Genomic DNA, 17,555 nt, shown 5'->3' with positions numbered 1-17,555 from the left:
TATACATATATATAATAGAGGGAAACATTCCACATGGGAAAAATTATATATAAAAACAAAGATGAGGTGACTTACCGAACGAAAGCGCTGGCAGGTCGATAGACACACAAACAAACACACAAAATTCAAGCTTTCGCAACAAACTGTTGCCTCATCAGGAAAGAGGGAAGGAGAGGGAAAGACGAAAGGAAGTGGGTTTTAAGGGAGAGGGTAAGGAGTCATTCCAATCCCGGGAGCAGAAAGACTTACCTTAGGGGGAAAAAAGGACAGGTATACACTCGCACACGCACACATATCCATCCACACATACAGACACAAGCAGAATCTGAAAGTATGTGTCTCGCAAGTCAATCGTGGAAAAGAATTTTCCCGCACCAAGCTTATCAAAAATGTCTTCAGGACGCGGTAAGGGAAATGTAGCTACCACTGTGGGGGTATTTGCTGTAGACTTAGTCAGCACAGATACAGAGACGACCGTTTGGTTTTTTCACACACACTATAGGCGAAGCCCATGGCGAAGCAGAAATAGGTTCAATGACACCAATGTCTTGCAAATGCGTAAGTTCAGCAGCTATGGCGTCGCGCAGTGTGTGCGGTACCGGGCGTGCGTGCCGGAAAATAGGCATGGCATTGTCTTTAACTACAACATGCACTGCGAAGTCTGTGGCACAACCAAGGCCATCAGAAAAGAGTTCAGCAAAATCATTGCATAGGGCGGCAACACTGTCTGCATGGTCACTAGCGTTGATGCAAAGTACATTGTCCTGAATCGCGAGGCCAAAAAGTTCAAATGCGTCTATGCCAAAAATGTTCGTAGCATCACTAGAGCGGAGCACATGAAAGACACTGTACAGGTCATTGCACCATACGTGGCTAGCAAACTACACATGCCGAGCACTAGGATTTCCTGTCCAGTAAATGCAGTCAGCGTGGAATGTGAATGACGTAGTGGGGTCGAACCAAGCAAGTCATGTGTCGATTTGTTCAGTAAAGAAACTGATGCACCAGTGTCCAGCTGCAAGCAAACAGAACATCCACAAATGTGCAAAGTCACAAAAAGTTTCCTCACATCGCACTGAATGCGAGAGGAAGTGTCTGGCAAAACTTGATTCACATGACGAGCTGTTGAAGCATGGGAAGCAGAAGGCTTTGTATAAATGGCATTAAAGTCCATAGGCTGACGTGAATCATGATCTTGGCGGTTGCCGTTGTGGTGACGCCTGTGCGAGTCACGTGAGTGGGAGACAAGTTGTGAATTAGTGTTTCTCTTACTACACACAGCTTGCACATGTCATGTCTTACTACAAAAGTAACGCTGTCCTTGATGGGATGGACAACCATCCCATGGGTGGGCACGAAAGCAGTTCGGACATGATTTCTGAGTAGGTGCCTGGCTTGAAACGTGTTTACGTGTGCGCAAGCGGTGCAACGTGGCTGGCCGTGCGGGAGGGCGTGTGTTTTGCCGCACTAACAGTACACACACCCGGGGTGTCACGTTGAACGCGGAAGTAGCCATCTCTGTCTGTTTAGCAAGTCCACTATTTCCTGCAAAGACGGGTTTTTAAATTTGAGGATTTGTTCGCAGATGCGGTTGATCCGCCACATTCTGCACAATAGCGTCTCTAATCATTATATCTGCATATGAGCGTCTACATGAGCAATTAAAGTCACAATCAGAATTTAGTACCTGAAGGTCCGCTAACCAAGATTTATTCGACTGAGTAGGGCGATGCTGGAGACAAAAGAATTTGTAACGTGCAGCTACAACATTTACACTGTCATGGAAGTGGGAGTTCAAAGCATCAATCAATTCGTCGTACATTTTAGTTTCTGGGCGGGTGGTGGGAAACAATTTCACAAGCACACGGTATAGCACAACACTCACGTTGTCAATGAAAAGAGCAAGCCGCTCTGTTCCTGGTATGTTGTAAGCTGCGAAGTGTGCGTACCGAGAAAAATAGGAAATGATAGGAAATGAAAGGAAAAAAAATAAATTTTATCTCTGATTGTCGCCATCTTTTGTATCCCACCTGGAAGGCGGTGCTTGGGCAGGAGCAGGAAAAGATAATACACATAGGTACTGCAAGAAAGTAAAAGTGGTTTACTGGTGCATGAATATTTACAGAGGCATACATAACTTAGTACGTATGTGCGAAGCTGAAGCGAAATGTCCCGCCATCAGCTCTTGATGAAATTGGGCATAATCTGTAGTGGAGCTCTTAGACCTCCACAGCACCAGCTAGAGGGTGCTGTCGTCAGTGTCTGTCGTAGTGCCAACTAAATAACTTGCACCTAAGCCGTGGCATCATTGCTATCGATACCACAAGGACATTGTAAGTTGCACTGTCCTTGAGTGGGGCAACATGTTGCTCTATGACAAAAAATTAATAAATACTAGTTCCGAAACAATTGTAATAATAGCAATGACGAGAAAGATGATAAACATGTCACAGACTGCTGTATCCTGCTGCTAGTGCATGTGAGTGTTATCGGCATGGGTCAACCACTAGAGACCTCCTGTAGGAAGTGTGCTTGTGGCATGGTCTCTGCTGCACTGCCTACTGGTGCCTATATACGCACAGGGCAGCAGTGACTCCCTCTCACTATGTTCTCTTAGTTTGTATCACGCATATCAGTTGCTCTGTCTCTTACTTATGTTGCACCTTCTGCATGATTCTTTTGTTTTGTTCTGCTATTGTTCAGAGGTTTATGAGTAAAGCCATATTTGTATTACTTGGATCAGTTTCATGTATTACTTTGTTACTACACGATTCAGGGCGAGTTTGGAATGGTTTTCACGTGTGCAGTCTTTAAGTGCAGTTTCCTGATGTCCGGTCATTATGGGCGCCATCCTACTGGCCGTGATTGACCAGCTTACTTCTTCTGTATTACTAGTATGCTGATGAGGGGTAAGCAGCCTGTGGAGGCTAGCAGTACACTCAATAAATTTACCCTTTTTGCAGATTATACCTCAATTCTCGATGACGAATTGCCAGAAAGTAGTCCCAAACAAAGTTTTCGCTGAAATGTTAAACCGGTTTTCATCAAACAATCTCTCATTTAATTGTGAGCCTCCATGGGCTGCTTACACCACATCGGTCTGTTAGCAATAAGGCAGAAGTACAAACATTACACAGGGTTTTAAGTTTTACCTGGTCAGTTTTATCAGTTGGTGTCTACCAGATCTTATAAGATATCGTAAATGGTTCTAACAGGCCTGGCTCACTCAGCAGTCGTACTGTGTTCATTTTACAAGCATTTTTGGGTGTACTCAATTTTGTTATAACAATCCACCATTGTGGTTTGACTTTTAATGTAGATAACGTGCCAAAAGCTAGGACTTCGTATTGTCCATCTATATTGTGGAAATATAACACTATAATCATGGAGATGCATCTATACTGACGTGAAACCAGTGATTGTGAATAAAGCACCTTCGTACAGCAGTGCGGCTTTTGGAAACACTTCATCATTCTTGACTTTTTAATTGTTGTAATTTTTATGATAATTTGACGATTGAGTGTCGAGTGTCATTATTGTCATTCGTAATATGGATTGACCAATTACATTTGCTGTTTATACAAGAACCTAAGGATGTTGTATCCTCCACTTTGTGTATGGATTGATCTCTACACTTTGTCACTTTCTTCATGTAATGGGTTTTATCTGCATTGAGTGAGAGACAGCTTTAAGAAAATCAGTTTAATATTTTAATGAAAACTGTGTTCAGGACTATTTTCTGGCAATTCATCAATGAGAATTGTCATATCTTCCAAAAAGGGTAGATTTATGCTTCTTATTGGAACAAAGTGGAGCTCATTAATGAAAATAAGAAATAACGGTGGACCTAAAATAGTCTTGTGATCCATCACAACTTAAGGTGTCCCTCTCAGATGATGCTGTTCTCCAGATAAGCCCTTCAGTACTGCAGTCTGCTTTCAACGTCAGACTTTCGAGAGATCACACAAAAATACCTACTGGTGGACATTTTTTTTGTTAATATCTTCCAAAACTTGATTTTAAAAGAGAATATTGCTTGTTTGGTAGAAAGACTAGCACAAACCCTCAGCTGACTTGGCGAGGATGATGTGGATATTTAGATGATTGACATCATTCTGTGCGTGAGTTTTTCAAACATTTTTGAAAATACAGTTAAAAGGAAGACTGGGCGATAGATCGTGACATTACTTTTATCACCTTTTTTAAATAATGGTATCACTACAGTCAGTTTTAACCTGAGACAATTCCTTCTTGCAGAGGTGTATTGAATGTTTTACAGAATACTGGATTTACATATTTAGAACAATATTTCAATATTTTGCTAGCAATATTATCCACACCAACAGATATTTTATTTTTTGTTGACTTAATTACTCTTTCAGTCTCTCATACTGTAACATAAGGGAGAGATATATGCAGTGTTCTGTTTCTAATAGCTTGCTGTAGCACCACCATTGCTTCATCCACAGATCCTTTACAGCCAGCCTTCTGTGCTGCTGTCAAAAATGTTTGCTTAATATTTCTCCAACCACTTCAGGTTTGCTTACAATGTTGTCACCTTTTTTGAAAAAAAATTTCTGAGAGTGTCATGTTCCCAGTTTTTCTGCCAGTTTCCTGCTTTATCACATTCCAAATGGTTTTTATGTTGTTTCCTGATTTCTCAGTTTCAGATTTTGTGCACATACTTTTAGACTTTTTAACTACCTTTTTTAAGGCAACACAGTAAAGTTTGTTGTTCTGCTGTATTTTTGGGTCATTGCAAGTTCTGAGACAATTATATAGCATCTCTTCTTTCTGCAAGATGTTTTATTCCTGCAGTGAGCCATGTTTTCTTGTCAGTCCTTACACAGCTGTTTCTGATTTCTGTCGTGGCCAGAAAGGGCATTAACAAGTGAATGTACACTGTCACTGTTGATCTTGACCTGTCTATAAATACACTGATGGAAAAAAAATATCACAACACCGAGAAGGAATTGTGACACAAACGAAAGTTGGTAGGCATGTTTCTACATTTGAAAGATGATGTCTATTCAAATTTCACACCAATTGCATATGAGTGATGCTAGTAGTGCCACTATGAGGATACAAATCAGGTTTGCATTAAATACACGCTGTTACGGTCATGAGTGTTATCTACCTTTGAGATTGGACATGGTGAGCTGATGTTAGTCAAAAATATCTTTAACGTTATAAAGACGCCATTATCAACACCTCACTGAGTTTGAATGAGGTTGTGTAATAATGCTATGAGAAGCTTGATGTTCCATTCGTGCGACTCTACAGAAAAAGACTTGGCAGTGGTGGTCACGAGAATGTATGGTCGCAAGAAGGCCAGGCTCTGGATGCCGCATTGCACTACTGAAAGGGAAGACCACCATGTTCGGTGTATGGCTTTGGCATCTCATACTGCATCTGCAGCAGCAATCTGAACAGCACTGGCACCACAATGACACAACAAACTGTTACAAATTGGTTACTTCGAGGGCAGACGTGAGCCAGAAACCCTGTAGCATGTGTTCCACTGACTCCAAACCACCGTAATTTGCGACTTCATTAGTGTCAAGCGAGAGCTCATTGGAGGGCGGGGTGGAGATCAGTTATGTTTCCTGATGAAAGCTGGTTCTGCGTCAGTGCCATGGTGGCACTGTTGAGGGCCTGCAACCAACTTGTGTGTGTGCTACACACACCAGACCTACACCTGGACTTGGGGTTTGGAGGTGCGACTTTGTGTGACAGTAGGACAACTCTCGTGGTAATCCCACACATCCTGACTGCAAATTTGTATGTCAGTCTGTGATTTGAGCCATTGTGGTACCTTTCATGAACAGCATTCCTAGAAGTGTTTTCCAACAGATAGGAGTGTTTTCCAACAGGATCACACGCGCACACATCCCACTGTTGTAACCCAACGTGCTCTGCAGTGTGTCAACATGTTGCCTGCTCAGTCACCATATCTGTCTCCAATCGAGCACATATCGGACCTCACGGGTCGGCAACTCCAGCGCTATCCACACACAGTATTAACCGTCCCTGTATTGACCGACCAGGTGCAACAGACTTGGAACTCCATTCCACAAACTGACATCTGGCATCTGTAGAACACAATGCGTGCAGATCTACATACTTGCGTTCAACACTCTGGTGGTTCCACCGGTTATTAATGTACCAGTATTTCACATTTGCAATGGCTTATCTTGCACTTACATTAACCTCTGATCTTCCAACTTAATCACTTAAGTATATTCCCTAGAAAAATGTATTCCCGAAATTTCATTACTGCTATTAATTACTTTTTGGTATTGTGATTTTTTCCACCATCAGTATATAATATGTCAGATTGTGACAGTATCAATTACCCCTGTTGGAAAATGTGCTACTGTCATGAAAAAGTCTCATGTTTGTAGTCCAGAGCAATTGGATCCTCCTCCTTACTGCTGGTATCTTTGTTGCACAGTTCACTTCAGAGGGAACCTAGCTTGGCCTCTCCTTTTCTGTTTAAGTGCAGTGTGTGGCTTGTGTGGTTATCACAGTTCATAGTACTTAGGTCTAGCAGATTTACATAGTTAAACTTATTGCACAGTTTCTTAGCTTGTAGTATTGAATTTCTTTATTCACACACCACCGCTGTGAAAGATCATGTCGTACTGAATCATTTGTGATGACAATGTTCATATTAAATAGTTTTGGTAATTTTTTTAGTTGACTTGTCTATGTTGAAATATCCTCCATCACGGCACTGAAAGCCGCACCAGGTTTTATGCAAGATCATAGTTTTAGCAACATTTTGAATTTGCTCTTGTGACAGACATACAAGGTGACACAATGGTAAAATACTTGAGTCATGTTAAGGAGGAATGATGTGAAAACCATATAAATCATGTCAGGTAGATCCTGAGCTGGTTTTTTGCTGCTAGGATGACATAAAGCTCTAATCTGCCTCTTTCCTCTGTCATAACTCCATCTGAAGAATGGTAAGCTTACCATATGCCCTCACACAGACTCGGAATCAGAGTTCAGTGGATATTTTGACAAAAAAAAAGTGCAAATCATAACTATTACATACAATAGAACGCTGGTCAGTTACTTTGATACATTTACTATCTCAGTTGTCGAAATGATAAATTAATGATGCCAAAAGTGAAAAATCTTTTGAGAAAACTTCTCCAAAACTAAGGCTTTCTTTTCTAAGGAAACAAGGAACAGTTTTAAAATATGAGTATAGTTTTTTTTCCACTTATTGATGTGTGCATCACAATCCTTAGAATTTGGTATCCTGAATGAGAGCGCTGCCTAGCCGATCTGTCTCCTTGTAATTCGATCAGTTAGTGAAATGATTTAATTTTAAGTCAAGAACTGCACTGGTTTTAGTAGCAGATTAAATACAGAAATAGCTAGGGTAGGAAAAAATCATTCATTTTGTCAGTTTCTTCATTCTTCTACCAATTGTTTCTTTTATAATGATACATTTTTCCATTTTCAGTGTGATGTTTTTTTCCCCCCTAATTTCGGTGTTGTCGTTTTGCCAATTTCGGTGCTATTTTTCCCTAGTGTTCCCCCCCTCCCACCAAATCCAGTGTTTTTGTCAGCTTCGGGGTTATTTGTTTGCTAATTTCGATGTTATGTTATGTTTTTCACATTTCTGTGCTTATGTTTTTTTACAATTTTTGGTGCTAGTTTTGTCAATTTTCATGTTACTTTCTCCAGGCTCGATGTTACTTTTTGTCATATTTGATGTTGGTTTTTTGACTGCCAGATTCAGTGTCACCTGTTTGACAGATTCAGTCTTACTATTTTTGCCAGATTTGGTGTATCTTTTGCTAAATTATATATATTTTTTGTGATATTCGGTTTTTTGCCAATTATATTGTTCTATTTTGCCAATTTCGGTACGCGTATTGCCAACTTCGGTGTTTTTGCCAATTCTGATGTTATTATTGGCAATTTTGGTGGTATTTTTGACATCACAACTTAGTTCGTTAAGTGGGAAATGAACTGTCATTTTAGGATTAGCCTATGCCTTGAGGTAAAAAGAAGGCAAAATTCAGTTTAAAGATTCAGTAACTATAAGTTGTGAATATTGGCAAACTCCTCAGACTTGTAACTTTTTTTATACAGAAAAGGACAAATTTAATGATTTTTTGTGAAAATTGCCAATTTGCATTAGCTTCTTCGCAAAATATGAGAAATTAAAAATTTAGAAATAACCAATAACTAAAAAGTTCACTAAAGAATGTCTGTGATAATGTTCTGTTAAGATTGTTAAGTAGAATTATAATTTTAGTTATAAATTTGAAAAAAGAATGTATTCTACATCAGTTATTGTGTTATAGGTATATTGCGGTTGGACTAGATATGTGTGGATTGAATTGTATTGACCCAGCAGATCCTGGTATGTTGGAGATCAAAGGATTTGATGAAAAGGTGCCCACTATAATTGAAGCATTTTCAAGAGGAGCATTTTAGTTTTGTTTATTGCGAGTGAAATCTGACGCAAGATTAGAGTGACAGTTTGTGATACAAATAAAGTTTAACTTCTGCACACACGCGCTCTCTCTCTCTCTCTCTCTCTCTCTCTCTCTCTCTCTCTCTTTCTCAGAAGAAATGTGTATTTTGATTGGATTCACTTATGAGCAATGTCATTCTTAACTTGAATTGTTTACTATTTTGATAACAGCTTTTGGTATGGCTTGTTATTTTATTTATTACATTAATTGTTGATGTTTAATATTTTTTCTAACTGCTGCACGTTATGTATTTAGTTTAATCGTGTAACACAAATCCAGGTTTATGAAGTAGTGTTTGAGAGATTTTAAGCAAACACCATTATTATAAACATATTGCTCGCTAAATTCATATGTCTATACTGCTTTCTAGATTTAAGAAAGAGACAAGTTAGTGATCAACAGCAACAGTAAGAATGATTTTTGTCATTCTTATTCAGCTGAACTTTTTTTACTTTGTTTTCTATGTGTGGTTAAATTAACCAAATGATTTACACTAGACTGGGAAGTTGAAGAAATGCTAGAGACTTAATTTGATTTCAGAAAAGTTAGAATTACTGAAGAAGTAATAGCAGCAGTGAAATGTAATTCTGAAGAATGAACTGAGAAAAACTCAGACATTTAGCAATTGTAGGTCAGGACGTAGCTACTGACAGTATAAAATTGAACAGAATATTTTCTGAATTATAAAGCTAAGACGACTTGTAAATAAAAGTTGGGAAGCTGCAGAAACCCAACATTTTTGTTGAGATGTGAAAAATTGTAACCTTTGTTTTTCAACTTCGAAACTGTAAACGAATTGAAGGAAAAGGCCAAAATAAATCTGAAATTTCATAATATAGAACAAATATACTACATTTTCAGACAACATTAAAATCATTCATCTCTCTCTATGACGTTTGAACATGTCTATTGTGAAAGTCAGAGACAGTCCTGAAAGAATTTAAATGTGGAGTTGTAGGAGGAATGTTTCAAAATAAATTTATAAGATGTGGAATGAAGAGACAATAAGAAGGGCATGTATGAGGAGAAGCATCAGTAAACATTTTACAAGAAAACAAGAAAGAGAGAGTGGTAGAAGTGTAAACAATTGGTTTAAGAAGAGAAGAGGTAAAAACATCTCGGAATATCAAACTGCAGAGTTTTTTAATGTAACACTTTGTATAGTCAGTGTACAGGCTGACATTACATTAACTTCAGGCATCCTTGCATTGGAAGATAGTAAAAAAAACAGCAGTCATTTTGGAAGAGTTCTCACACAGTGGAAGGGAAAGAGGGAATAGAACTTGGTGTGTGTAACACAGGCAAGGAAAGACTATTGTGTGATGTACTTTACTGATGAACATTTATGTAGGGCAAACTAAAACTATAGACACAGTTCTCATAATAATCATATTAACACAGCATATAGCATAAATAATGCATTCCCACTTTTCTGATACGACGAAACTGGATGAATAGGCAATGAAATGCTGGACTTAAAATTAGTGGGCCATATAAGTACACTTTTTTCTGTAGTTTGTTTAAATAATTACAGGAAATTAAACTGTTCCTTCCTCACCGTGATGAAGCCTCTCCTCTGTCTAAGGAGGAGGCATTGGTTGAAAAAAGTTTTCACCTAAATGATTTAATGAGATAATTCCACAGGTATTTTGTTTCTTTCAGGTGTCTTCAGTGTGTGCATAAGCATGTGTGTGTGTGTGTGTGTGTGTGTGTGTGTGTGTGTGTGTGTGTGTGTGTGTGTGTGTGTGTGTGGAGGGGGGGGGGGTGTATGTGTTTGTTTTTCATCATTAGTATCACCAGTACACTGAGGTAACATTTCATATCTTTCCAACAGAGGATTCAGTGTGAGTTTAATCTTATAGCTTTACTAACACTGTTAAAATACGAAACAGACTAAAATAATTGTGAAAGGAATGAAGGAAGAACAAATCTCTTAAAAATCAGTAGCAGGTGCAGTGCAACAAAAGCAAAATACTCAATTGATAAGGATATAGCTCAAATATAAATGGTCTTAAGTGATACTGATGTAATGTAATCTGTGGAATTTTTAGTAGCAAGTCAGTACTAAAATTTTGTTGGCAACTTAATGTAGATGCAAATGATAGCTTGCTATATCAGGAAACCTTTATGATTCATACTTCTGCAAGGTAGTGCACGTTATCTGATTCTTTTCATCTGATAACAATCCCACCAAATTTTTCAATTGTAAGGCATCTCCCTTTCCCTTCCAGTCATTGTTCATGTTTCAGGTTTAATATGTAATGTGTGGTACTTAAACGTTGATGTAATGCAGAAGTCTAGAGAAAATGTGGGGATGTTGGTGTGAAAGTCAGCTAGTTGAACGAAGCAGTTAATAGCTTTTAATTCATAGCAGAGCTCTCAAAATGTTATGCCTTACCAGCTCTCAAGCACTGATGACATCCAAAAATTGATTATACTTAGTGCTTGAAATAACCATACAGTATCCAAAAGAAGTAGCATCTTTAGGTCATAATAGTACTGAACTGATGCCTGGTTTAAACAGCTTTACACACACACACACACACACACACACACACACACACACACACTTCAGTGAAATTGTACCATGGTATAAATCTTTTGTAAAAATGTCACTGTAAGTCGTTTACTGAAGTATAATAAGCATATTGAAATTGGTGACATAACATATTTAATCTATTTGCTTCTAAGCCGAATGTATCTACCTCATTGTACATTAAGCGTCAGTGGTATAATCAGTAAAATGTATTTTGTAATATTTTTAACATTGGATGTAGTTTGCAACCAGAATAATGTTGGATGTGTAAAACTGCTACATTATATCGTATGATTTGCATACACGTTGCAGGGTGCTAGAGGTCAAAATAATTTACTTTAGTTTCTTGCTTTTCTGTTGGTATTTTTGCCAATAAAATATTTTCTTTTCTGCAGTTGTGTGTTACACCCCTGTCTCCATAGCTATTTGTAGCCCAAACATTTCTGCGAATACAATGGTTTAACTGTGGAAATTGTTTCAAAATTGTAGATCTTTATTTCATAATCAATATCTCTCTACAAGGTAGAGTTAATTAATCTAGGTATCTGTAATTTTTCAACCATTATTAGAAAAAAAAGGCGTTAAGATAGAAAGTGATTTTAAAATCTATTCAGAAGTTTCATTCATTTAGTCAAGAAACCCACATGCACAAATTTCAGTCTCAGTGGACAGGTTCACTCTCTACAAGTTTTAATGGTTTGTAACCGGTCATAAAAATAAATGGTCTTTATAATTCCTATGTATTGTCAGATCTCAGAACTGAGGGAAAATCATTTTGGATCATAAATTCCAAGTGTTATCTGTATAATTGTCAAACCCAAAAAAGTAATATTTATAATATCATTTACAGTAATTTCAGTTAACATACAAATCGCTACAAAATTCTTTTATCTAATGTTATAAAATCCCTGTATGTAATCTTCTGGGAGCCAACTTCATGCTGAATGACTTAGCAAAAAAAGTAGCTCTTTTAATAATATAAATGAGTCTAAACAAAAGACTTGCAAAGTGGTTTAACATTTTCTCTCTGTCTCTTCCATCTACTGAGGGGTTAGAAAATCTTTAGTGATGAATGTCAGCAGTTGTATCAAAAAGTCACTGTCAGTAAGTATTGAACTCCAAGCCAAGAAAATATAAGAAAACATCATGCAATATAATTTCATAATTGCTTTGCAATGCTGTTACACTGATTCGCTTAGGTATTCCACTAGTTGCTAAAAACTCAATGTACAGGTACTTTCTTCTTCTTCTTCTTGTTCTTCTTCTTCTATTTCAGTGCAGTTGGCTTACATAGCTGCTAATTTCTGAAACAAGTTAATTGTCAAGACTAAGACTATATTGTATATAATTGGTATAGATAAAAAGTGGGGATGGAGGAATGAGATTATGCAGCAAGATGGAAGAGAGAGATGGTGTTTTAGCCACTGTAGTAGGGCAGCTTGTGATTTGCATATGCAACTGTAATTCATCCTCACATTAGTGTTATCTAAAAAATACAAGTCTTATCAAAGTGTTCTGCAGGTTCTCTCACTGTGTTAAAACAAGATGCATATTCTGAAACACCTTCCACTCAAAAGTAGTACCATAAAATTTGAAACTTCTATAAACATCTAATGGTGATTTCCAATGAAAGATGAATAATGTGTTGTCATTTTGACACTTAATATTATTCTATTACGATTCTGCCTCTTTTTTTAAAAAAATTTGGTGTTAGTTTGATTGCATTCTTGCACAGCTTTGCTGTCATTATCTTCTTTTATTCATTTTTTGTATCCTAAAAACAAAGTATCCTGTCAAAGCAAAATTAACATAATTTTAAGATTTTGCTCAAATCTAATAAGCTGTTATCAGGTGACATGTTGACAGATTCACTAAGACTGTCAGATGCATGTGGCCAGTATTAATTAGCATTTAATAACATCTGGCATTCACAAACTTAATCAGATGTATTATTGCTATTTTATAAATAAATAGAGAAAACTATAAAATTCCTTTAGTTACTTTTCATCATGGAAGGCACTTAACCATTTATTCAAGCACTGATGAGGCTGCTAAATACGCCCAATGTTCGCTCATCTCCTTACAGCAACATCATTAGTGTTTTCATTTACAATCTCATATTTCAGAATTACTAAAATTGCATGAGAACCTTGCATTATTACTGTTTAATTCAGTACCGTAAGAATTAGCAGACTGCTCTCCAAAAAGGATTTTTATATGAGTACATTTTGAATCCTTTCCCACTTAAAATAATATCATTGATCTTCCTTGTTCATTATTGACTTTTTATTGAACATCACAATGTAAATACATGGTAAGTGTTTAATTTTTCCCATCTGTACAGCTGGTGATAACCTTACCAGCATAGTACAACAGTTTCTGATTTATCTGTACCAACTTTGCTGCATCCTGCAGTATTGTTTTATTGGAGTTGAAATCACTGCTGCAAAATAATTTTAAAAATCCATTATGATTTGAAATCCACTTCGATTTCCACACAGATTTTATTACATCAATGCTTAAGTCAGTCAGTGGTAGTTATAACTTGAAATTTTTTCCACATTTTCTTTATCTCATTCTGAATTAACATAATGCAAAAAGTACATAGCAGAACTGTTTTATAACAGAAATCATCTGCTTTTATCATCATTTAAATATTTCAACTAGTTATGTAATATACGGTGTTTATGCCTTTCCTTGGGAATTTAAAATTTTGCTTGTGTTCTTGCTCAATATAGTTTGTTCTCAGACATGTTTTGGTTCCACATGCTTTGAATTCAGTAAATCAGTACAATTTAACCAACATTGTTTTAATTTTTCAAAAATTTTCTATTTTAGTATATGATTTCATCTACCTACTGTCTGTAATTGCACATTTTGATCATTTGCATTATAAGTCTGCAGGATGTTCCCCACAGTCTGTTTTCCTCTAAAGCTTAAGTCCATAAATTTGTATTCTAATAAGAGGAACATGTTGTGAACCTGTGTATCATTAATTGTATGCCTCTCTTGTTCTCAACAACACTGATAAAATATAAGCAGACTGCATTGCTGAAAAGCATATATATTAGATGTAAACAAGGGAATAACTGAGAATTACCTGAATACATTTATAATTTCTAATACACTACCTATATCTTAATAACCTTTTTAGTTCAAAACTGAGTGTTTTTGAACACCTGCCATTGGTTTTCTCTGTATTTTCTTTTTCTCTATTGAAGCACTGTGTTGTAGTCATTCAAAATTTATCTGTTATAGGAAGCTGACATTTAAAAAAACAATGTGACTCTGACTGTCCCTTAAATTTCTGTTCAGAAAGCTTACATTCTGAAAATAGTTTTTACTTACTTAAGTAATGACCAAAGTGCTGTTGTATTATACATCGAAAGTATTGAGTAGCACAACTTTGATCACAAAACTCCATTTGAAGACAGCTGATCAATGAAGTGTGTGTTCCTAATATAGACTGCATTGTAAAACCTTCCTAGAGTTTTTTTACACATATCATTGTAATGAGAACTATAACAACTACAGTTGATATTGTTGAATGTTTTATTTTGATGAAGTGTATGGTTGAACATAGTTAATAGTTTGTCTCTTCATTTTGCATTTTGACTAATAAAATATCTCTGACTAGATTACTTTTTTAGTAGTGTTTTAAAGGAGCAAGAAATATTGAGGAAAGAAATGTCATGTCAACAAAGAGAGTGATCATAATGAGAGTTTATTGCTTTCTTATAATAAAGTTTTAAGTGTGAATACTGATGCACATAGCTAAGGAAATCACGTGGGGTAAGCAAGTTACATATTTGCTCCTAATTTGTTAAGTTATATGGAATTTAGACACAGTGTTAAGGTATCTATAGATCCTTAAGGTATAGATGTTTCTGTTTTCCTTTCTATGTTGTGTGTACTACACTAAGTATGCTGGGCTTGTAACGTAAATACTTTACACATTACTTTTTATTCAGTACAAAAATTACTGTTGGTAAAATTTATTTTAATGAAGTTGTTGTATTTGATTTACTGTATTATGAAATTGTATTTTAATTATCAAACTTCTCAAAACTTCCTTACAAATGAGCTTTAGTTTTAGTAAAATGGTTGAAATTTGTCAGTGCCGTCCATATTATGACACTTTTCTGTGGTCATATATTTATAGAGATATTAGTGGTTAACTAATTCGATAATGTTTAAAAAAGTTGTAATAAGGATGTGTAAATAGTGGTGTTCCCACTATATTGTAACTCATTCACATTTTCTTGCACAAGAAATTGATTAGACTGCTATATAGTGGCATGAATTCTGATCATAATATTATGTAATACAGTTCATATGTTCTATTTGCTTCACCACTTTTGTTCCTCATATTGTGTGTTACTTGCCAGTTATGAATTATGAATGCAATCTGATTAGCTATAATCAATACTGGCATTCTGAAAATATTAATGTGTGTAGATAGGTCATATTATTGATATAATTTCGATAAGAACTACTTATTTTTTGATGTATATATTTGTATACTTCTAAATTTAATATGTAGTGGTTTTGAAGATTTTTGGACATTACATATTTCGGAATAGAGAATTTTGCAGACAGTGGCATAGTATCTGATTCATTGCAGTGTAACTGTGTAAAAGAGGTAGGATTTTAAACATCTGTTTGTATACATAAAACTGTTTTGCCATCTGTTGGAAATGATCTTCATTGTGTGAGTCTAGTTACAAAGCCTGATGGACGACATAACATCCGAATGCATTTGGCACTCAGGCAGTATTTATTAAAAATAGTGGAAAATCTTTTTTTATATAAGTAGTATTTATTAATTTTAATATGTAACTTCGTGCAATTTTTTTTAAGTGAGTGGGAGAAAGCAAAGTGGAACACTTATTAATGCTATGCCTATTGAAACGGCGTGATGTTAGAATGTCTTCATGACTTCTTTTTCTACTGCAGTAGAGGTGAAAGAAATATTATTTCTTATTGTGTTAATGTAAGAAACTGATGTCTGTCAACTACAAAAGAAGATAATTACCTTGTACCAGGCTGTAAGCAATGAAGTTCAAGTAGAGAATACCATTTGTGTTCTTGTTTGAATTTGCCAACATATATTTTGATGAACATGGATATTGGTGTTTCTAGAGAATTTGTGTGTGTGCTTATCATATTGTTTGAACAAAATTTGCCTGGTTTTATTAAACGATATTGTTTACAAGTGTATTGACTCTTAATGTAAAGCAATAAACTGTTTCAAATTGTTTAAAACAAGACCCCAGATTCAAAACAGCAGGACCCTTTAGAAATGGTCTTTCCGCATACTAGATATGTGTGATGTTAAACTAGAGTTGTCTTCAACCAATAGGTTGGTTTGAACATCCTAGTGCTTCTCTAGGCATGGTCCAGTTGGTGACAGTATACTCTTGTTTTTCTGTACCCTTTGAACTGGCTACCCCAGTCAGTTATAGAAGGACCTACTGCAAAGTGGATTCTGAACTGCAGTGCAGCTTGGGGTATTTTGCATATATAAATCCTTGCCAGTGGTAAAAGGCTGTTAAATTTTTGGTGCACCTTTTAAATATCAAAAAAGTGAATATCTTGTTTTGGTTCATGTCTTAAATTTTGTATTGATGAGTATATTTTATTAGAAACTGAGGTGCCCTTAATGTATTTGCTGCTGCATAGCTCTTTAATACAACAGTAAACAGGTAGGTGGTTTTGCTGAAATTTACGCACATTTTACTATGAAAGTTCCCTGTAACATTCTTCTAGTCAACTAGGTCAAATGTCAAAATAGAATTGACAACTCTGTAAGAGTTCTGAAAACATAAGAGCAATTTAACGTGCCAAAGAAACCTTTGCAATTTTATTGTCGAGCTGCTCTTATTTTGCATTATCAGATAATGTGTTGGTTGAAATTCTTGTTTTGTGGTTCACTATTTTATGGCTTTTTTTGCCATGCTGGAAAGAGCATTGTGCTATCAGAAACACTACAAAGGAATAAGAACAAATTGAAACATCTGATTCCTAACTAGTATTTGTGACAAACACACAATTTGTAATTTTCATTCTATTTTATATAGTAATACGCATGCAGAAATAAAAGGAAAATTAATCAAAAAATGTTTAGCTGGTTGGCAAAGAGACAATATTACAAAATAATCCATGAAGGAGAGTACTGCACTGCACTATACTCCTTGCCATAAATAAGGAGTATGAGAGTTTCCCATCCCATTGACCACAAGCTCATAAGAGATTGGGGAAGGTTTTCAGCTGTTATTTTCAAAGGAACCATGCCACATTTACCATAAAGGATTTACAGACACCATCATAAACCAAAATCTGGGTAATTGGACAGTGATTTAACCACCACCATCCAGAAATTGTCTTCAGTGTCCTTACCATGGACATTATTTTGTGTACTATTCAGTCACCTAAAGCAATGGTTGCAACATGTCCATTGTAACCAAACAAACAAATGAGAATTTCCTTGGAAGTGCTTAGTGAACAAACCACTT

At 36.1% G+C, this 17,555-nt stretch overlaps 1 protein-coding gene across 1 annotated transcript in view; it reads left to right on the top strand.

Moving 5' to 3' along the window:
* LOC126471274 (RNA-binding protein Ro60-like) overlaps positions 1 to 16,308 on the top strand; it is a 116,196-nt gene extending 99,888 nt beyond the window's left edge. The window contains exon 12 of the mRNA XM_050099392.1: positions 8,331 to 16,308. Coding sequence (XP_049955349.1) covers positions 8,331 to 8,463 — 133 coding nt within the window. The 3' untranslated portion in view covers positions 8,464 to 16,308. The remainder of the gene's footprint in view (positions 1 to 8,330) is intronic.
* The last annotated feature ends 1,247 nt before the right edge of the window (positions 16,309 to 17,555 follow it).

The sequence above is a fragment of the Schistocerca serialis genome, chromosome 3, assembly GCF_023864345.2.
Source record: "Schistocerca serialis cubense isolate TAMUIC-IGC-003099 chromosome 3, iqSchSeri2.2, whole genome shotgun sequence".
Taxonomy (NCBI): Eukaryota; Metazoa; Arthropoda; class Insecta; order Orthoptera; family Acrididae; genus Schistocerca; species Schistocerca serialis.
The sequence above is the reverse complement of the archived record's forward strand: the minus strand, read 5'-3'. Positions and strand labels throughout refer to the sequence as shown.